We start from the raw sequence: 20,314 nt of genomic DNA, 5'->3' as shown, positions 1-20,314 counted from the left end.
ATCTTATTTTATTAATTAAATAAAAGCGAACATATTTGTATAATAACTTAGACAAATATTTTTTTTATATCTTTAAAAGGTTTATATTTGTGTTTCAGAAATAATAAATTCTACAACTATATTTATTTTTACAAAAAATATGATATATTATTATTTATAAAACACAAGTCTTTCAAAATATAAAATATTTTTATTTTCCTTTAAAAAAAGAATTGCATAGAAATAGTGTCACCACACAGGGACTATGATTACATCCAAAAATGCTTTACAGGTTATGTATATATTCAACGAATCCAAAAACCATATAAATCAGAGATAAGAATAAAACTAGATAATTAAGTCTATGTCACACCAACACCTTATCTTTAGAAGAATTTGGTATAACACTTCACATTCTATGAGCATGTCGTGTATCTTATGTAGATAGAGTTGTTATAAATCGGACATAAGAAACAAGGAATGTCAGTACCACAGCTAGAGAAATTTGTTTTGGTAGGAAAACAGTTTTGATCGAAATATATTAATCTTACTAAGAATGATTTTATTTCATTCGGTCTTTATAGGAAGCAATCTCTAATCTTGTTCATCACTATAAATTTGAGAATTATTAATAACATATTTCATTATTAAGAATCAAAAAACAAGCTATTATAAGGAAAAAAGGGCAAAACCGGAAAGAAATAACACGTTTACAACATAACCCAATCAAAAACCGGATAATAAAATCGATATTTTCAACCAAACTTAAAGTGTTTTATAGCGTTCGATATAAGTTGAAATTATATGGACCACATCCACATTTTCATGCAATCCACGGACCAATTTTACTTTTTATTTTCTTGTTCATCAACTAAATTTTGATATTGTGATATTTTGATATGGAGTTTTCTACTTCCAATTTTTTCAGTTGTGCACTTTTTTCAACTTCTTTACGATATACAACATGTCATGAGCAACATACAAGTATAAATAAAATGACTATACTGTATATAGCAATTATTGCCTTGGAAGAAGTAATAATGACATGTATATAAAAAGAAGCCATCCCACTTAGGTCCGCCATTGAAGAGAATCACACAAACCTCGTGTTCTATTAATCTTTTCTTTCAATCAAATTAGTGTCTCTCTCTCCCTCTGTTGCAAGGACAGCAGAGGGATTGAATTGCACCTATGAAGTTTTTCTTCCCGGAGATCGGTTCTTGTTTCAGTGGTTCACCGGCGGTGGAGACCATCGCCGCCGCCGAAGTTCCGAGTCACCGGCGACGCATGAGGCAACGTAACTCAACAAAGCACTGGACACCGGCGCTTACAGCGATTGCGGAGGACGGTGTTGTCGTGAGAGAAGTTCGGAGGCAGAGTGGTCAGTCAACCGCTGGCTTCCGATCGGAGAAAAAACCGTTGATTAAAAGTAAATTGGCGGGAAAAAGTCGATCTGATTCTTATGGCTCTGATTACAGGTGAATCCTTTGGTCTCATTAGATTATTAGTTTTCTTATTTTTCAACAGTTTTGATTTAAACAGATGAACATTTTTTTGATGAAATTTTTTGCACAATGATACCGATTATGAAATTTAGGAAAATATTTATGTTTAGCTTTCAACAATGAAGCAAATTATCAGCAAATAATCTAACAAGAACTAAGAAAGTTTGCAAAAGGATCTTGATTCTTGTAAAAATTTGCTAAATTCCCGATTTGATTGAAATTTTCATATGTAATTTATTCATAGTTCATCAAAACATAGTAATTTTTAACCCAAAATTGCAGGAAATTGGATCATGGAATGGCAATCCCAGCTTTCTCTCCAACACCATTTCTATTTTGATTATGATTATTGGCCAAGTCTTCTTCTCCCTTCTCGTTTTCCCCCTAATTCTTGTATAATATGAAAACTGTGTATAATTTTCTATTTTAATTTTAGTGAAAGCTTGGCCAATCTATTACCTTATATATTATCTTGAATCCCTTATTTAGATGAATGAATAAATCTTTTTATGTAACATATCCCCTATGTGGGTTGAACCTATGCCACATTGGTTGGGAAGTAAAATTAAATAGTTCTTACAAAAGTAAATTACACAAATGGTCGCTATGGTTTAGGGTAATTTTTATATTTGTTATTTAACTTATTTTTTTAATTTGGAAGTTCCGTACTATTTGTTTTTGTTATTACTTAAAAAAACTATTTTTCCTTTTATTTTTAATTTATTTAAATAAACAAATCATCAACCTCATCCTCTCACTTTACCTTACCTACCCTATTATTTTTCTCTACTTAAATAATAGTTATTTTAGGAAAGACAGTGACCAAACATGTAAAATAAACAGATAGTAAGAACCAAGCACGTAACAAAAACAAACAGGAGGAACTTTCTGAGTTAAGAAAATAAGTTAAAGAGCAAACGTACAAATTACCTTAAACTAGAGAGATCATTCGTGTAATTTACTCTTCTTATAAAGTGTATGAATACTTTCCCTATCAAAATACGTTTTAAATTTGTGAGTTTTAAATTTGTAAGGATGACAAATCACATAAGAACTCTATAGTTAACGTATTTCGGCTAAAACCTCTGGAAAGTTTTCGTGTCGGAGTCGAAATGAGACAATATTCTGATACATGTGGCAGGGGATGTTACATTTTAGTCATTGTATGTTTATTTTGTCTAGAATCGAGTAATCAAATCAAACTTGCTCATCTTGCATGGTCCAAAGCATATTGTGTGTGAGATAAATTCGGATACTAGTTACATGTTAGAAAGAGATGAGTGACTTGTTACGAAGGGACTTTGGAAAACCACACACTATTATTGTTAAGCCTTGAATTCGGATCATTTTATTTTATAAAGAAAAAGGACAAACTTAGCTTGATCTTTTAAACTTCTTCCAACAAATAATCAAAATTTTAACAAATGATCGATATAGTCATAAATCTTTGGCGGGCCTTCATGGTTTGGGGTTAAATATGTGATTTCGTTAAAAGTATATATAATTAAAAAAAAAAAAAGTTTTATATAATTAAAAAAAAAAAAAAAAAGATTTTGGTTATTTTAGCATGATGAAATCACATATAATTTTGTTTCATCTGGGATTTTTTATCTCATCAAATGATATTCTACAAGTGTAGTACATAAAGTTATACATTAAATATTTTTACAATCTCACAAATTAAGATACATGGTATCCAAACCTTAAACACTATAGGCTCATAGACTTGGCCGGTGATGAAATTGTAGTTTACAAACGAAATCGTAGCCCATTAAGGCCATTTAGAGTAGATGGGATTTCCACGTGTGAGTTGTCGATTTAGCACCTTGGAGATGCGTGAACACCGCTCATACGGTGGGTGGGTTGGTGTGATGTGGGTGGCAGGATGGATGAAGACGTGCGTTTTGATTGGATGACCTTAATTTTGAACGTTGGCACCGTTTGAAAGCATTTAATAAAAAAATCTATTCATTATTAATTTAATTTCTCCCTGTATATACATTTGTTTTACATATATTTTTCAAAAAAAAAAAACACACTTTTTCATAACAAACATACACACTCAACAAAAATGGATAAGTTTTAAATGTTTATGTATTTTAAGTAATGTAATGTTTTATGTTTTTTTTTTTTTTTTTTTTGATAATTTAGGTATTAAATTTCTATGTTTTTAATTAATGTGATGTGGTTTTATTTTTTATGTTTTTAAAATATTTATTTATGTTTTAAATTATGTTTTCTTAGTTTAATTTAATCATTAAAAAATAAAAAATAAAAAATGAATATTGTGGAGTGGTAACCATTTTCAATATCTAGCAAGTTGGTGATGAAGCTAACGTGGCGTTGAGTTGACAATGTTTTTTCGGTGGTTTGTCTGTGACCTCTTCACACAGTGTAAATGTCAAATGTAATTTTAATGGCTATTAATGTTATTTCTTAACTTTTGGTTAATTTTTGAAAAATAGTTATATAATTAGGCTACAATTTATCTTTTATTTAGCTATGTAGTTTAACTATTTTAATATTATAAGTCATTTTCAAACTAGATATTCAAACACATCTAAGTTATTACAATAGGTCAATGGGATACTGGGTCTTATTTTGTAAGCTGGTCGATTATTAACGAAATTCAACAAATCAATTAATATCATTGTTGGAAAAATTCTGATTAATTTTGATTTTCGATTAGTCCATAGGCGCTACGTGACTAATTAGAAGGAGTCTAACGATTAATATCTCTACTACGATAATGAATAAAGCAGTAGCAAACGATAAAATTTTAACATTTTGAAAAAAATTGATCTCAATATAAATTATTTAAAAAATGATTAGTATTGTATTAATAATATTAACCTATTTTGCTATAATATTAGTGATATTTACGGATTTTATTATGATATTAGTCATATTTATTTTTTTAAAATTCAACGAATAAACAATTTAAGGTTCTCGATTAATTCTCCGCCTAACTGATTAATCTCTTAACTCTAGTCCACCAACTAGCAAATATCGAACATTTTTTACAACCTTTGTTAATATAATAACAATTAGAGTTTTATTATTTTTTACTTAAAATTTTATCAATGAAATAAGCATCTGACAAAGTCGCTATAATGTTTATGACATAAAGTTGCATTGTTTTAATACGACGAAATAAATAAAAGTCTGATCTGGTTTTCATTTTTAGTTACATATTTTATTAGAAAGGTTATCAATCACATTTATGTTTTCATAGTCATTTAAGTAATATTAAAATTTTGTAAGTTTAAACCGATTTTGATATTGAAAATTAATACTAATTTGCAACACTTACATTTCTTTTATTGAATTATTTTATCATTAATCTTCTTGTCCCAAACTAATAATTATAGTAACTAAAACCCGAAACAAACTAAAAGAGTAACATAATTCATTTGGGTTCGAATTGGGCCTACTATTATATATTCTCCTAACTCCCAAGATGTAAAATTACAATTTGTGAACATAACAAAACTATGTAACAAACTAACAATTAGAGTTTTATTATATATTCTAGTCTGCCAATATTTGTTAATCTTTTAACTCTAATCCACCAACTAGCAAACATCGAACATTTTTTACAACCTTTGTTAATATAATAACAATTAAAGTTTTACTATTTTTTACCTAAAATTCTATCAATGAATCATCAGTTAGACAAAGTCGCAATAATATTTATGATATAAAGTTGCATTGTTTTAATACGACGAAATAAATAAAAGTCTGGTCCGCTTTTCATTTTTAATTACATATTTTATTAGAAAGGTTATCAATCATATTTATGTTTTCATAGTCATTTCGGTAATATTAAATTTTTTTTAAGGTTAAACCGATTTTAATATTCAAAATTAATACTAATTTACAACACTTACATTTCCTTTATTGAATTATTTTATCATTAATCTTCTTGTCCCAAACTAATAATTATAGTAACCAAAACTCGGAACAAACCATCAGAGTAACATAATTCATTTGGGTTCCGACAATTGATGATAATTGGGCCTACTATTATATATTCTCCTAAGTCCCAAGATGTGAAGTTGCGATTTGTGAACATGACAAAACTATGTAACAAACTAACAATGATATAATGATATGTTTGATGGGTTTCTTTTGATGTAAACTAGAAGAGTAACATAATTTATTTGGGTTCCGACAATTGATGATAATTGGGCCTACTATTATATATTCTCCTAAGTCCCAAGATGTGAAGTTGCGATTTGTGAACATGACAAAACTATGTAACAAACTAACAATGATATAATGATATGTTTGATGGGTTTCTTTTGATGTAAACTAGAAGGGTTCCCAGTGTTGTGGGGTTGGAAGCAGGGGTGACTCAATCAATTTGGGGGCTCTAAGAAAACAATAAAATTGGGGTCCTTCAAGTAAACAATCAGTGTGTCTCAACCAATTTGGGGGCTCTAAACAAACAATAAAATTGAGGCCCTTCAAGTAAGCAATCGGTTTCGAACTTGAGACCTTTAGTTTTCTGAACCAACACTTTTACCACCAAACCAAGCTCCAACTTGTTTTTGTAATCCAAGAAATATGTATATATACATATATAATTAACAAAATAAGCTTTAAAACTATGAGTCCTAAGCCGTTGCTTAGTTTTGCAAAAAGGTAGAGTCGGCTCTGGTTGGAAGGTATTGCTTTTAGTAAAACTATAGTATATTGAATCAATTGGTAGCCAACTTTAGGGCATTTCTTTTGATTGAAACTATAATACATTCCTTAACAATTAGGCTAATTTTATGACACTTCTTTTGATGTCAAGTTTCAAACAACCCAATTCCTGGATAAAATGAATGAAATAATCTTTCTAAACCACAAATTATTTATCTAAATTTCCACATTTGTGAAACTTAAACTTTAGATGAAATTATTACCTAAAGTTGTTCCACATTCAAGAACAGGTAAAGCAGTTGAATAGTTTCGAAAATAGTTATTAACTCCAGGAGGTGGTGATGTGCAATTGCGACACTTCCATAACCTGAATTGAAGATAAACAATTAAAAGATTTAGGTTGCTGACACTCAGTTCCAACACATCTATATTAGGTTATGATTATCAATAGCTAAACTATCGGTTCAGTTAAGTCCAATGATTAATTAGCATATTGTGAACAAAGTTCACCATTTTGGTACAAACCAATAATAATGTCATTACATAGCCACCATTTACATTGTTTATAAACAGTGTGTCTTATTTTATGCCTAAGGTACACTCAATGATTCAATCCAAATGATTTTACTTAATTTCTTAGTCTATCAACGTCTCTCTACAAACCCAACTCCAAGTGTTTCTAAATGAATAACCACAATACTTGTCATCAGAAGATGTATTCCTTTTCACCATCCAAAACAAAATCCCAAAAAAGAAAGAAAAAAGAAAAAAATTTGTCAATTCATACTCAACCGCAATACACAATCAGAGTTGACTCTCGTCTCTCTAGCAAACAGTCAAACACGTTAAAAATATCTATATCAAACAAAAAAGGGAAAATAGAGAATGAAAATTTATGAATTATTGATCATAGTTACATATCTCCAGTAAAGAGAATACATGAGTATTACCAGAGTATCATTGTCAAAAGGAAACACATACCAACCCTTTAGAAGCTTTTTGTTTGTAAATGATGATTATCGACTACTTTTGCAACACCCCAACTAATAACAATAATAGTTGGAAGGTAAAGTATCAATGTTGATAGGTCTGTCACTGTTCCAAAAGAAGTTTACACAAAAATATGGAAAACAACAACTTTTAGATACAATTTTGTTATAATTTGTCCCACACAACAGAGTTTAACAAAAAGGAATGGAATACATTAAACTAAGAACATGGGAGTCAAGAAATACATACCATTTTAAAAGTCCTTAACGATATACTACAAGTGCAGGAATCAAATAAAGTTGAAGATAAATAGTTGTTATTCCTTTATATGCTTGAATAGAGAATGAAATCACAAGCTAGCTACACGTTTAGTTTTCATGTATAATCTGCCAAAAATAAGGTAGGAAATTCAAATAATGAAAAGACAACGATTTTGGAATTCTCAAAAAATTAAAATAGACTAAGGATCTTCCATTTGAGGGTAAAACAACATATCAATACTTGTCTCCTTATAGTACTTATGTATCCAAACTATATTAGTGAAAGGCATGCCACACGCAAGTAGTTAGCTATATTCAAATAATGAAAAGGCAGTGATTCTTGAACTTTCAAAAAGCAAAAAATAAAATTAAAATGACATACATACCAAACATGGAACTTTCGTTACAGGGTCAACTACTAAATCAAAACCTATGCTCTTTCTTTGATTACTACATTATAGTGTGATTTTTTTTTAACTTGGATGAAGCATTCCTTGAAAGGTTTTAAACATGGAATAAGAGAAACCAGAGCGGGAGTAGAACTAAATTCGTTTGTGTTACCTACAAGATAGTACATATTTGAGTCAAATAAGATGAAGATACATTCATTTTAGGACCAAAACATGCAACATTTTACCAATTTATTCGACTAATATAAACTATCCAGTCATTGCTTTTTATTTTTCATTTAGATAAAAATTGTGTGAGAACCCGTTAATTTCAAGTTTGTAAAATTCAACCAAGGTCAACAAAAGTCAAAGTTGCTAAATAAAAGTTAAATTAATTGATTTGCAATTTATTAAGGCTAAATTAATAATTTGATATATGGAAATTCCTTTTTTATTTAAGTGTTGCAAAAATTTGAGACTTATTTCCACTTAATCTAGAACACTCGCATCTAGCCCCACCAAAAATGCTTCGGACCGCAAACAAACATGGACCAAAATCTCGCATGTGGCCACTGTTGGGTTTTGATCATTATAACACTCCTGTGGTGCACATGCAACCCTAAATGCTTTGGCTTTATTTTTTCTCTAATTATACATGCATTTTCAATTTTCCAAAGCATTATCCCTAGCTAGCATATAACTGAAGATGTATAATATAAAACTTAGTTGGATGCATACCTCTTGAGTAGGGTAGAGTTATTGACCTTTGAAAGCTTGAGCACCTCAAGTGTGATGCCTCTATTGGTTCACAAACATCATATGCAAGAGGAGGCTTGAGAGAATAGGTTAGCAAGCTGAAAATCGTGTATCACTCTCTTGGAATGATGGGACAACCGATTTTGGCTCTAGGGGGCTCTATTTATAGTGTTGCACATGCTAGGGTTACACTTTGTAAACCCTAATAACCCATGACTTTCCACATTCTCATGCTCCATGGGTTTAACCTCCATGGACTATCCATGGATTAGTTTTGCCCATAATCATGGATCATTGGCCCACACTATTAGAATCATTGATTTACATAATCAATCCCCATATATTTAATTAGTTTCTTTTGACCACAAGATTAATTCCAAATTAATTCTTGATCAATACTAATTAAATAATATGATTTTATTAATGTATTATACTTGTAATATATTAATAAATCATAAATAACCTTATTCTCAAAAGTCCATCCTATCAAATTGCACTGGTGATGACAACCCCAAAAGGACCATGCTACAATCGGGTCAAGTAAATCATAGTTATAGTTATGGGCCTAGACACCAAATCCAACAGTCTCCCACTTGGATAAGTCTAATAACTTTAACCGCCAATGTAACTCTAGGATCCGACTTAGCAATCATAAGCTTTCAAAAGTCGTTGTCAACTCTGACCCAGCCAGTGACGCATGATTTAGATAAGGGATCATATAATCCTCTGTTCTCACGATGTCAGCTAGACAAATACATGGAACAATGTTATACTTATGTCCAACAGTTTTTTTCTCGATTTTCGATTCATCTGACATAGAACATAACTGAACACATCAATTAAGTTCTGACCGGGGCCCGACACATAGTCAAAACAGAAGCATCGAGGGGCCCAAGATATCACTTTTAATCCTCTTAGGATAAAAGGGAACAGATAAACTTCGACATTATATGCTTGTACTAACTAGTAATTAAATCATGCACAACGATACATTATAACAACATCAAGTTACTGATGCGTTTTTGTATCATCAATGCACAACCAACTTGTAGTCAACAACTCATATATCTTGGTTTGAAGATTTATATGATATTATCGTCTCACGATCACTCAAGACAAATTCCATGAAGTGATTCAACTGAGTGTGGGTTGATCCAATACTGCGAATCTTATTTCAGAAGTACTTATGAATGGTGCAGCAAACCTGTTGCTATGCCTAAGTCCTTAGGAAAATCTACAAGCCAACTCAAGATAGTCTTCTTACATACCTACTTCCAAAGTATGATTGACTGTGGATAGTTTGAATAATCTTATTATTCGAGAAGTCAAAACATGCAAAGTGAAACACAAGAATAATACTAATCCTATATGGCCCCAAAACTTGTGAATGTAAATAAAACACCTTTTATTTAACCACCATATTGATTACTTATTATTCGTTGTATAATGTTTCGATTGATCAACTTAATACTTGAATTTAAAACAATAGTTATCCCATGCTCCAAGCATGCACACTATGTTTACCTATGGTCCTTACTTTGTGAAATAGATCAATTGTAAACATTTCCACCGATACTTATTTCATAATTCCAAATCGTTAATTGTAAGAATACCAAAATCTTTCCACTATTAAAATGTGTTAGTTCTAAACTATTATGGAAAGATTCATTTTGTACATTCCTTTGGAGATTGTTACAAGACAATTCCATGGAGATAAAGTCTCAAATTCAATGTACATTCTTTGAAACTTTTCTATAATTGCCATATGTCTATCCATTCTTAATAGAATTGTATCTATTCAGAATTATACCAATATTGTCCATTCATTACTATACTTCCAACTATCCATAAGCAACCAATCCTTAGCGGACCTTAGATTGTCCTTTATAGTTGTTTAACCACTTTAGTCATATTTAGTTCTAGTCCTTTTCTTTCTTAATGCCCTAGGCATTTGGAAAATTAGAACACATTAATATTACAACATATGCAATCGACCCAATATCCGAAGCATATATGACACAATTTATAATGTCTTACATAAATACATGATACTTGATTAATCTTTTGCTATAATATTTCTATTTTCCATGTTCTCACGATTCGAACTATGAAGACAGATGTCGTAATCATAATCGAATTTTGAGAATGCAATTAACATTTCCATACATGGAATTTCCTTATGTCGAATCTTTTCAACATAATATTCATATATGTCTTTGACTAAATTTGATTAAAAAAAATCTCAATCTATGCTTTTAGAATTGAAAAATGAAGTATAAGTTCCTCTCCCTTAATTATAGCAAAACAACTTTTTCAAACCCTGCAACTTTGCGAATTAAAAACTTTGTTTTCTATAATTAACATTGCTAACTTGAAACACTTATCATAATAATTATGCTCCCACTGGCATAATAATTATTATTTTACTGGCATAACACTTATGCTCCCATTAGCTCTGACATGTATCCAAAATCAGATGGACTTCTAGAAATCAATACTTATGGACTTTCTTACCAAAGTTCAGATTTATGATACGAGATGCTTCGATAAGCCTTTATCTAAGCTTCACAAATTCATACACCTTTCCTTAGATAGCTCATATGCGTGTCTAAAGTATTTTAGAACTTACAACAATAAGTTCCGAATGTTTAAACCTTTTGCCATTTATCACAATTTGAACGATGAAGAGGGATGTCGTAGTCATAATCGAATTTGAGAATGCAAATATCATAATTGAAAACTCTTTAAAATCTACTTATTGAAAGCGTTTCCTCACAATCATTTTCATGAATTGGAGAGAAACCTTATGACACTTGGATTTTTAATGGTGTATGTGTTGCTATCCGTATGAATTTGTCAAAACCATAACCACAAGACAAGGTTAGTGACAAATCCAAACTCATATGGATTGAACTTGTTCAATTTCAATTTCTTTCCATCTAACAGCACAAGGACCTACCATTGCTTGCAGGTTGTAATGCAAATAATTAAGAACTCATAGAACTCACATGCATAGTCAACTTTAACTGGAATGGACACAGAAACAAGAATATGTCAACATGATAGGTTGCAAATCTCAAGCTGTGTGCTAGTGGTTAACAATAGATTTATTCTTGATTAGTTCTTGCAACTTGTTAGGATCTTTAAGACTCCTACTGACCTCTTGACATATAAGTCTCTCTTTGTCAAGAAACATTACTTGAGAAACAAATATTCAAGAGTTAGTGCGATTTCTTATCAAGATAAACACTTTTGACAATCGATCTTAGTTGATCTTTTGTTTTATCCAAAACATTACAGCTTACCAATTTCAAATGTACAAGAGTAGAAAACATGTTACTCTACATTTGCTGATATGTCACTCAATATACAATCTTGGAGTATGACTCTAAGATTTGATTTTGGAACAAAATATGATTCATCTTAAGATTTCCTTAGAGGATCAAATTGTGATATGGTTTTCATATCAATAGGATGATCATAAAACACTATACTCAAGTACACTCCCATCTTTTTAGATTGGAGAAACTTTTATCTTTCTTCCGACTCTGATTCTTCTCATTCGTTCTTCTATACAAGTAGACCTTTTCAATGATTCATAATTATACTTATAGTTTTAAGCATAACCATGTTTACTAACTTTAGTAATCCATAAAAAATAGTCTTATCGTTCTTTGTGGTGGACCTGACCAGCGCACAACCAAGTGTACCCGATCTCCTAGTCCTTCACTTAACTCACATATACATATGAACAAGGAATTAGTCTTAATTTCCCAAAGAAGAAGGTTCTCATTCATCATATAGTACAAATTGAATGATTCCAAGTTTCTATCTAACTGAAACTTGGGTAATAAGAATCTTTCCATTTTTGGTAAATTTATACACTACCACAAACAAAAGAATCAAATTCATATTGCTAAAAGACAAACATCAGTTTTCACATATGACATTGCAAGGGAATATAAAATAAGATAGAATTAAAAAATATCTTTATTTATAAAAAAAGTGTGCGGAAAAACTTTTCCTTACAATGCAATTACAAATGAAAACTATGTTGTTACAAATTTCTAAGCAATCTATCATAACTCTTAAGCATCAGCTTAAAAATCCAATCATCGAACCATGCGATCGAAATCCATCTCTTCGCGATCAAATTCAGCTTTACTGTTTTCTTTAAGCTTCCTTCTTTCTCATTGATTCTACAAAACATCAAAACATAACTTTACATCAGGTATAAGAATCTATAAGTAGGAACTTAACAAAGTTAGATATTCGACTTAGCTGAAGCATAGTAAAACTTTTTGACCTCACCATTCTTATGCTCTTTCAGGTAGACACGACATATTTGCAACCAATGCCCCTTCTCTTGGAAATAGAAACATATGGACTCTTTGGGAACAATACATGGGATAATCTTAGACTTAGCTTTTTCCCTTTACCTTGGAAAGAGAAATCTTTTCTGGACTTCCAATGTTTCCATTGTCAATGTCCATGGAAGTTTGGGAAGTAGATCTTCTAATCAAATTTTCTTTACCAGTGTGCCAAATCATTGTTGATTAAGCAGCAATTAGCAAATAGCTAAGATCAATAAGGTTCACATCGCGGTCTGTCATATAGTAGTCTTTAACAAACTCACTATATGACTCGGGAAGTGGCTAAATAACCAAGTCAACAGTCAACTTCCTCAACACAACGAATCCTAACATTCCCAACCTGTCAATGTGTTGTGGTTGTCGAGGCCAAAAAAAATAATAACCCTAAATATTACACACTAAAATAGTGTATAGTGGTAAAGGGATCGAATCCACGGAGATTGGTTCAATTTTATAACTCTATGAAAAATCTCTTTGTAAAATAATACTTGAAAATGAAAATAAATTAAATATGGGGGGGGGGGGGTGTTGGTCTTTTGAAATACTTGAAATAAACTATAAATAAACTAAGATTTAAATAAACAATGTCAGCAAAAATAAGAGTTTGATGTAAAATCAATAAGAGAAGGATGGTTGACTTAAGGTTTCCTCACTTTGACTTTTGATGAGCATATCATTAGAATCCAATGAAGCAATACTTGATTTAAATCCTTAATTTGGCTATAGTAATCCAAGAAGCTTGAGATTACCTAGACTTTTCTTAGTTGTTAAAATGGTTAGAGAAGCTCGTAACAATTTCCTTAGTCAAAGTCACAATTTCCATTAAGCATGTAATTAGTGAAAGTCAACTAGCATTAAGAATCAAAAAGTCACCAAATCCAAGAGAGGTCAATTGCTTTCACCACCATGTTGGAAGAAATGTTTTTATGATTGTGTGAAGCAAAAACAGAACAAAAATCATTTGTTTCTTGCTAATTTGAGGATCCTTTAATTAATCAAGAAATTAGCCAACTATCACCACAAATACATTTGAACTCATGAACTAAAATATACAAGTAGTAATAATATGTTAAAACACAAAAATTTCCATAAATATTTAATAACAAGTTCATGGATTCTTCAATATTCAACAAAAGTTCAAAGGATTCAACAAAAGTCAACCAAGATTTGTTTAGCCAAGCATGGCTAAACTCAAGTAAACAAGGTTAGATAAGATTGTACAAAACATTTGATAAGAATCAAGAGATGAAAAGAAGATATTCTTGAGGTGTTCTTGGCCTTCAAAAGTGCTCCAAACTCCAGAGAGAAAGTGTCAAACTCGGACCTCCAAGATAAGGCTGAAGAGGCACACCAACCTTCCTAATATAGAGCTCTTAGTAAAATCCCAAAATTGACCTTGTCAGGAATCCACGCGGGCCGCAGGGAATCTTAAGCGGGCCGCGTAACTTTGATGGGTTTTTGGGTTCCTTCATATCTTGGGCCCCAACAGCTAGTCCATTGGCCCAATTCGAGTCCAATTAGGTCCTAGCCCATTTTTCTTCAATATTTCTTCAATTTGAGCCCAATTTGTCTCTCCACATCACTCAAAACTTCCGCAAACTCCTAAATATCGATCTTGCACACCCAAGAATTCTCTCGTGCCCTTTCAAATTTAAAGCTCAACACTTCGACACCTTCAAGTAATTGAAAAGCCCACTCCATGAATCACCTCCACAACCATCAAGCATGAAATACCCATTGCTCTTCAAGTCCAATCACCTGCCAAAAGTCCCGCTCCTCTAGTCTCCAAAAAAATCTGCAATAATGCTCAAGAAACTAGAAACTAACCGAAATGGTCATAAAAATATCAAAAAGGAAAATATGCATGGGAATTAACTAAAATGAGAATGAAATGTGCTACAAAAACTATAAAAAGAAATAAATAAAATGAAGCTATAAAATCACCCCAAGCTTAAGCCTTACGTGTCCTCAAGTAAGACAAGACTAAAATGAACTCGGGAGGAACTATCCTAAGGAAAACAAAAAGAATGGACAGAACCGCAGAACCTGATCACCGTTAGTCAACATGGTCAGAATTGATCTTGCTATTACCTCATGAATTTTTCATCCTATGACAATGGGACCATAAACCACAGCCAGGACAACTCCTTTAGGTGAGTAAGGAGGGATGAGCAATCGCAGCCCCACTGGAACATGCATACAATGAAGAACATATGTAGTAGGGAGCAAGCAGTTGGATGGGCTCGTGTGGAGATCTTCTTTAAGTGTACACTTTGATCTCACGTCTTCCGTTTTCTCTCATGTATAATTGGGTTTAATCGATCGGGCACCGTTGTAGGAATCAGTTCACTTAGTGTTGGCCCAAAACTCCCGTAGTATCCGACTCAATAGTCTCCCTAACATCACCAATTTGCGAAAAACAACTCGATCTATATACAATAAAACAAGCCTATATAAATGAATATCAAATGTAGGGTGACCAAAATGTTGGAAAATTTGTTCAATAATTGAACCGGTCACCCTTCTCAGATAGTTGCAACTAGAAATTTGCTTGACATTTTCGTTTTTTTTTTTTTTGTTTTTTTTGATTTTTTTTGTTTTGAATTCGTACTTGAGGGTAATGTATTAACAATCGATTTTTTTAACAAGAAAAACCTTTGACTTAAAATTAGTTTCCCAAAAGTGTGAAAGTGGAACCGAAAGGTGTAACATCCCGGTATATCAAGAGTAGAGTTGAAGGACTAAAAGTGTAAATTTTAAAGGGAAACTCGCCGAGTCCATGGATGGACTCGGCGAGTAGGGTCACGACTTTGGTCGCGAGTCAAGTGGCCTACTCGGCGAGTCCAAAGATGGACTCGGCGAGTAGGTGCTGAGTGGAGAAAACCCTAAATCCGGGGAATGAGCCCTATTTAAAGAACATTATATCCCCTCCCCAGCCTCTTTGATTCCCCTTGAAGTCCAGAAACCTTAGAAAGCATGATTGAAGAAGATTAGAGTGCATTTAGAGCTTGGGGAGGTGTTTGTTGAAGAAATCTTGAAGGAGAAGAGGCTTGGATCAAAGGGCTTTGCTTGGATTCGAGTTTCATTGCAGTTGGGGCATTCTTTTGAGGTAACATCTCGTTCTTGGGCTATCACTCTTATGGATTCATCATTTTGGGGTTTGTGGGGAGTTTATTTTGGTATGTTTCGGAGTTTGGGGGTTAGATCTGAGGTTGCTACCTCAGATCTGGAATATTGAAGGCCTAGAGTGCATTAAACTTCCTGTGTTTGAGTGCTTAGTGAAGCCATCATGTCCCAAACCCTAGCTCTAAAGTGAATAAGGCCTAGATCTCTTTGGATTCACGTAAAGTTTGCCACTTTATGTGATGAATGGATTGTAGGAGGCTAGATCTATGTTTTGGATAAATTGCATGGCCTGGAATGCTTCTTTATGGATTCAGATCAGTGGTACTCGGCGAGTCATATGGGTGGACTCGACGAGTTGCTTGAAGATGAGCTGGAACTCGACGAGTTGGATGAACAACTCGGCGAGTAGGTTGAAGATAGCCTTAGACTCGGCGAGTCTGTTCTTGGACTCGACGAGTCTTGTCGAAGAGTCCGAATATTTTCTGGTTGAGTCGAGAATCGGTGAGTCAAGGGATGAGTCGGTGAGTTGGGTGCGAGTGGACTCAGAGTTGTTGGACTCGGCGAGTCTCGGGGTGACTCGGCGAGTTAGGTCGCGGATTGAGGGAAGTTCTGAGCATAGGGACTCGGCGAGTCATCAGGTTGACTCGGCGAGTAAAGTCAGTCAGGGGTTGACTTTGACTTTGTCCAAGGTTGACCAGTTGTCGTCCAGGGGTATTTTGGTAATTAAGGGTATTTATTGAGTTGAAGTGTTTTGGTGTTTAGTGGAGTAGTTCGTGTCGGAGTTTGGAGCAGCGGAATCTTATCCTTTTAGCTGGCAGTTCGAGGTGAGTTATCCTCACTATATCAACAGGGTCTAAGGCACCAAGGTCGGCCCTTTATTGGATTGTGATTCGGATATGGTTGTTATGTTATTTCTTGACATGTTTGCATCCTGGTAGCTAGGATGGTATATGCTAGAGACCTGATTAAGGTCAGTTTCCCGATATGTAGAGTGATGCTATGCTCGTGACCGGTTAGGTCGGTAACCTGGTTAGGGCAATGATATGTTATGTGATATGCTTGATTAGTTTGTTGACTATGACGGTTATATGATTGTATGTTATGTGCACATGGACTAGAGATGGGTTGAGGCGGGTCCTGCTTTGTGCTGTAGGCCAAGATACCCAGGGCGGACCGGTTGTTCCGAAGGCCCAGCGAGCAGTCCAGATAGGTTGTAGGCCCCATGAGTGCGGACCAGATGTGCCGAGGCTCGGAGAGTGGACCAGGCCGACTGAAGGCCCAATGCGGGCGGACCAGTCATACTATAGACTCAGAGAGTGGACCAAGTGGGTTGAAGGCCCGGTGCGGGCGGACTAACCACACTGTAGACTCGAAGGACATTACTAGACTCGGAGGGTGGATCCGGTGGACTGAAGGCCCGATACGGCGGACCAGTCACACAGTAAACCCGATATGCATGGCTGTTCTATGTTCTGTTATGTTATGTATGCTTTTTATGCTATGGGCCGGAAGGCAATATGTTTTGGACCGGAAGGTCGTAGCCTGGAAGGGCATATATGTGGTTGGTATTTTGGGGGTATCTCACTAAGCTTTCGGGCTTACAGTTGTGGTTTAATGTTTTTCAGGTTCTTTAGGAGGCTGTGGCAAGACAAAGGCATGATCGTACCGTTCCTCGCGTTTATGTTTTATGAAATGGACCTGGGAATATTTTGATAAATAATGTATTGAAAACCTTTTTGTAATAATGTTATTAAAATGAATTGTTTTGAAAAGTTTAAATTATGTTGAAATTTTTGGTCGTTACAAGTTGGTATCAGAGCCTTGGTTTGAGTGAATTGGAGGAACACTTGTGTGACTCCAGACTCAAATCGAGGAGGGTTTTTGAAAAGAGAATTTAAAATGGTTTTCAAAATAAGTAAAGGAGGACACGGAGGTACGATCAGCCGGAGCCAGTAAGTAACCCCAAATTACCATTCATGACATTTGTTTATTTGAGCTTTAATAGAACAGCATGCTAGTGATAGGCTACGGATCTTCAGGATTTCATGATAATGTTGCGTGTTATGTGATGCCTACCAGCCTAGGGTCCCTCTATTGAGAGTTCCAGTGTTCCTCTAGGAGTGAGGATCGAGCGCTTGCTATGTATATTTGTCACTAGGGTGTTGTGGTAGTACTTTATACAAATATGGGTAGGTGTGGAAGGTAGTATGGGCCCGTACTACTGAAAGCACAGGACCCATACGTGTATCAGGGAAACTATGACCTCTAAGGTTGGGTTGAGAGTTGGTTCCCAGGATAGTGGAAGGTGTATGAGATTTTGGTGTTTTATTTTCAGTATGGAGATTTCAGGGCATGCTGGTAGTGGATTCGGGTCAGGATCAGGAGCAGGAGAGGGAGTTCTGGGTGGGTCCGTACCGCCCGAGGTTGTCGATCAGATGAGTACGCGCGAGTTGGATGCGAGGATTCGTGAGATCCTGCATGATGAGGTTGCTGCATTCTTCCGAGCCGAGCTGCCGGAACTGTTTGGGTCGATCAAGACCGCCATGGTGGAGTATTTTGATGAGCGCTATGCGGCTCTCATGGAGACGGCTGCCGCGGTGGCTACAACAGCTGTAGCAGCGGCAGGGGGAGGAGCTAGTAGAGGTTTTCAGTATCGGGACTTCGATAATACGAAGCCTCCCACCTTCGATGGAGTTCAGGATCCGATCGTTGCTATGAGATGGCTATCAGACGTGGAGGGGTGTTTCTTCACGTGTTCATGCCCTGCTGATCAGAGGGTGAGGTGTGCTCTGAACCTGTTAAGGCTCGGGGCAAAGGATTGGTGGAGATTGACCACGGGGTCATACTCGGATGCGCAGAGGGCTACGATTTCATGGGATCAGTTCAGAGAGATGTTCAGCACTCGCTATGTTCCGCAGGTCGAGAGGGAGAGGTTGGCTCAGGAGTTCCTTGAGCTGAAGCAGGATACGGAGTCGGTGACGGAAATCACCAGAATGTTTACTGAGATGGTGATGTTTTGCCCTGAGTTCGCTTTGGAGCAGGCTCAGATGTCCCGATATCTGAGTATGCTAAAGAGGGACATCAGGCAGTTTGTGTCCGCACAGATGTGCGAGACCTTGTTGGAGTTGTAGGAGGCCGCCAGAGAGCGTGAGTTAGAGATTGATTTGCAGATGCGCGAGCTGAGGCAAGCTCCGGTTCAGTCGCAGCCGACGATGAAACGGTCTAAGACCATTGATTCCAGGATGGGAGATCAGGGCAGCCACGTTTGTGGAAAGTGTGGGAGGGTTCACACCGGAGTTTGTCGGTCCGGTGGTACATGTTGCAAGTGCGGAAAGGAGGGACACTATGTGCGGGATTGTCGGCAGTCAGTACCGGTTCGGGATTTGAGGATATGTTATCATTGTCATCAGGTTGGACACTTGACGGTCAACTGTCCACAGCTTGCTGCAGGGCCGGTGCAGGCTCCAACACCGGCCATGTTGAGGATCACAGGTGGAGGTCAGGGTGGAGCGGAGCCCCCAAGGTCTTAGGGTCGTGCTTTTCAGCTTGCAGCGGAGGAGGTTCGAGCAGTGCCGGATGCAGCTGCGGGTATGTTTCTTTCTTGTTATCTTGTTTATTATGATTATCGTGGAGTATCGTTTATCTGCTAGTCTCGTTGGGTGGTTTTCGTTTTGGTATCCATCGTTCCTTGAGGGTTTGGCATGGGTATGGACTAGTATTTCGGGTTTTCGCTGATTATCTTTTGTGAGGATCATTGGTGGATACGGCGTTGGTTTGAATGTCGGGTAGCATCTGCAAACTGAGGAATGGATATTTGAAGATTGGGTTCCTTTCGAGCGGGATGATCGGTGTGGAAATGTGTTTTGCGAAGGTTGCTAGTGCTAGTGGGAATCAATCTAAGTGTAAGTGTGGGTTTCATGCAAGGTTATCTTGGGAGGTTGGTGATAGCGACCGGGGGTTTGTAGTCAGTGCCTTATGTGGGGGAGAATTGGAGAGTTCTCCAGAGGATCGACGAGTATAAAAGGTTGTTTACCTGCATGGAATTCAGTAGTGTCTCGGTCAGCCGAGGGCATTGGTTGGTATGAGTAAATGGCAGGCATGCGGGGCGGGATAGAGACCAAGAGCTTGATTGTGCAGGACCTGGGATCAGGCTTGGATCAAGTATGTATGATGGAGATAGAGTTCGAAGCCCCTAGGGGGGTAGAACAGTATGCATGGGAGGTTTTCCTGGAGAGGTAACTCGGAATGTTGATTGATAGTTAAGCGGTCCGGATAGACTGAAGGCC

General features: G+C 35.4%; 1 protein-coding gene across 1 annotated transcript; it reads left to right on the top strand.

Annotated features, from left to right (window-relative positions):
• The first annotated feature begins 1,062 nt into the window (after positions 1-1,062).
• On the top strand, positions 1,063-1,947 carry LOC145012050 (uncharacterized). The gene is made up of 2 exons (XM_078970818.1): positions 1,063-1,457; positions 1,767-1,947. Exons 1-2 carry the CDS (start codon positions 1,171-1,173, stop codon positions 1,822-1,824), a joined length of 345 nt encoding a protein of 114 aa, XP_078826944.1. The 5' UTR covers positions 1,063-1,170; the 3' UTR covers positions 1,825-1,947.
• Positions 1,948-20,314: the final 18,367 nt, after the last annotated feature.

This window comes from Lactuca saligna, chromosome 8, assembly GCF_052625555.1.
Source record: "Lactuca saligna cultivar CGN05327 chromosome 8, ASM5262555v1, whole genome shotgun sequence".
Taxonomy (NCBI): domain Eukaryota; kingdom Viridiplantae; phylum Streptophyta; class Magnoliopsida; order Asterales; family Asteraceae; genus Lactuca; species Lactuca saligna.
This window is presented reverse-complemented; position numbering and strand designations above follow the sequence as displayed.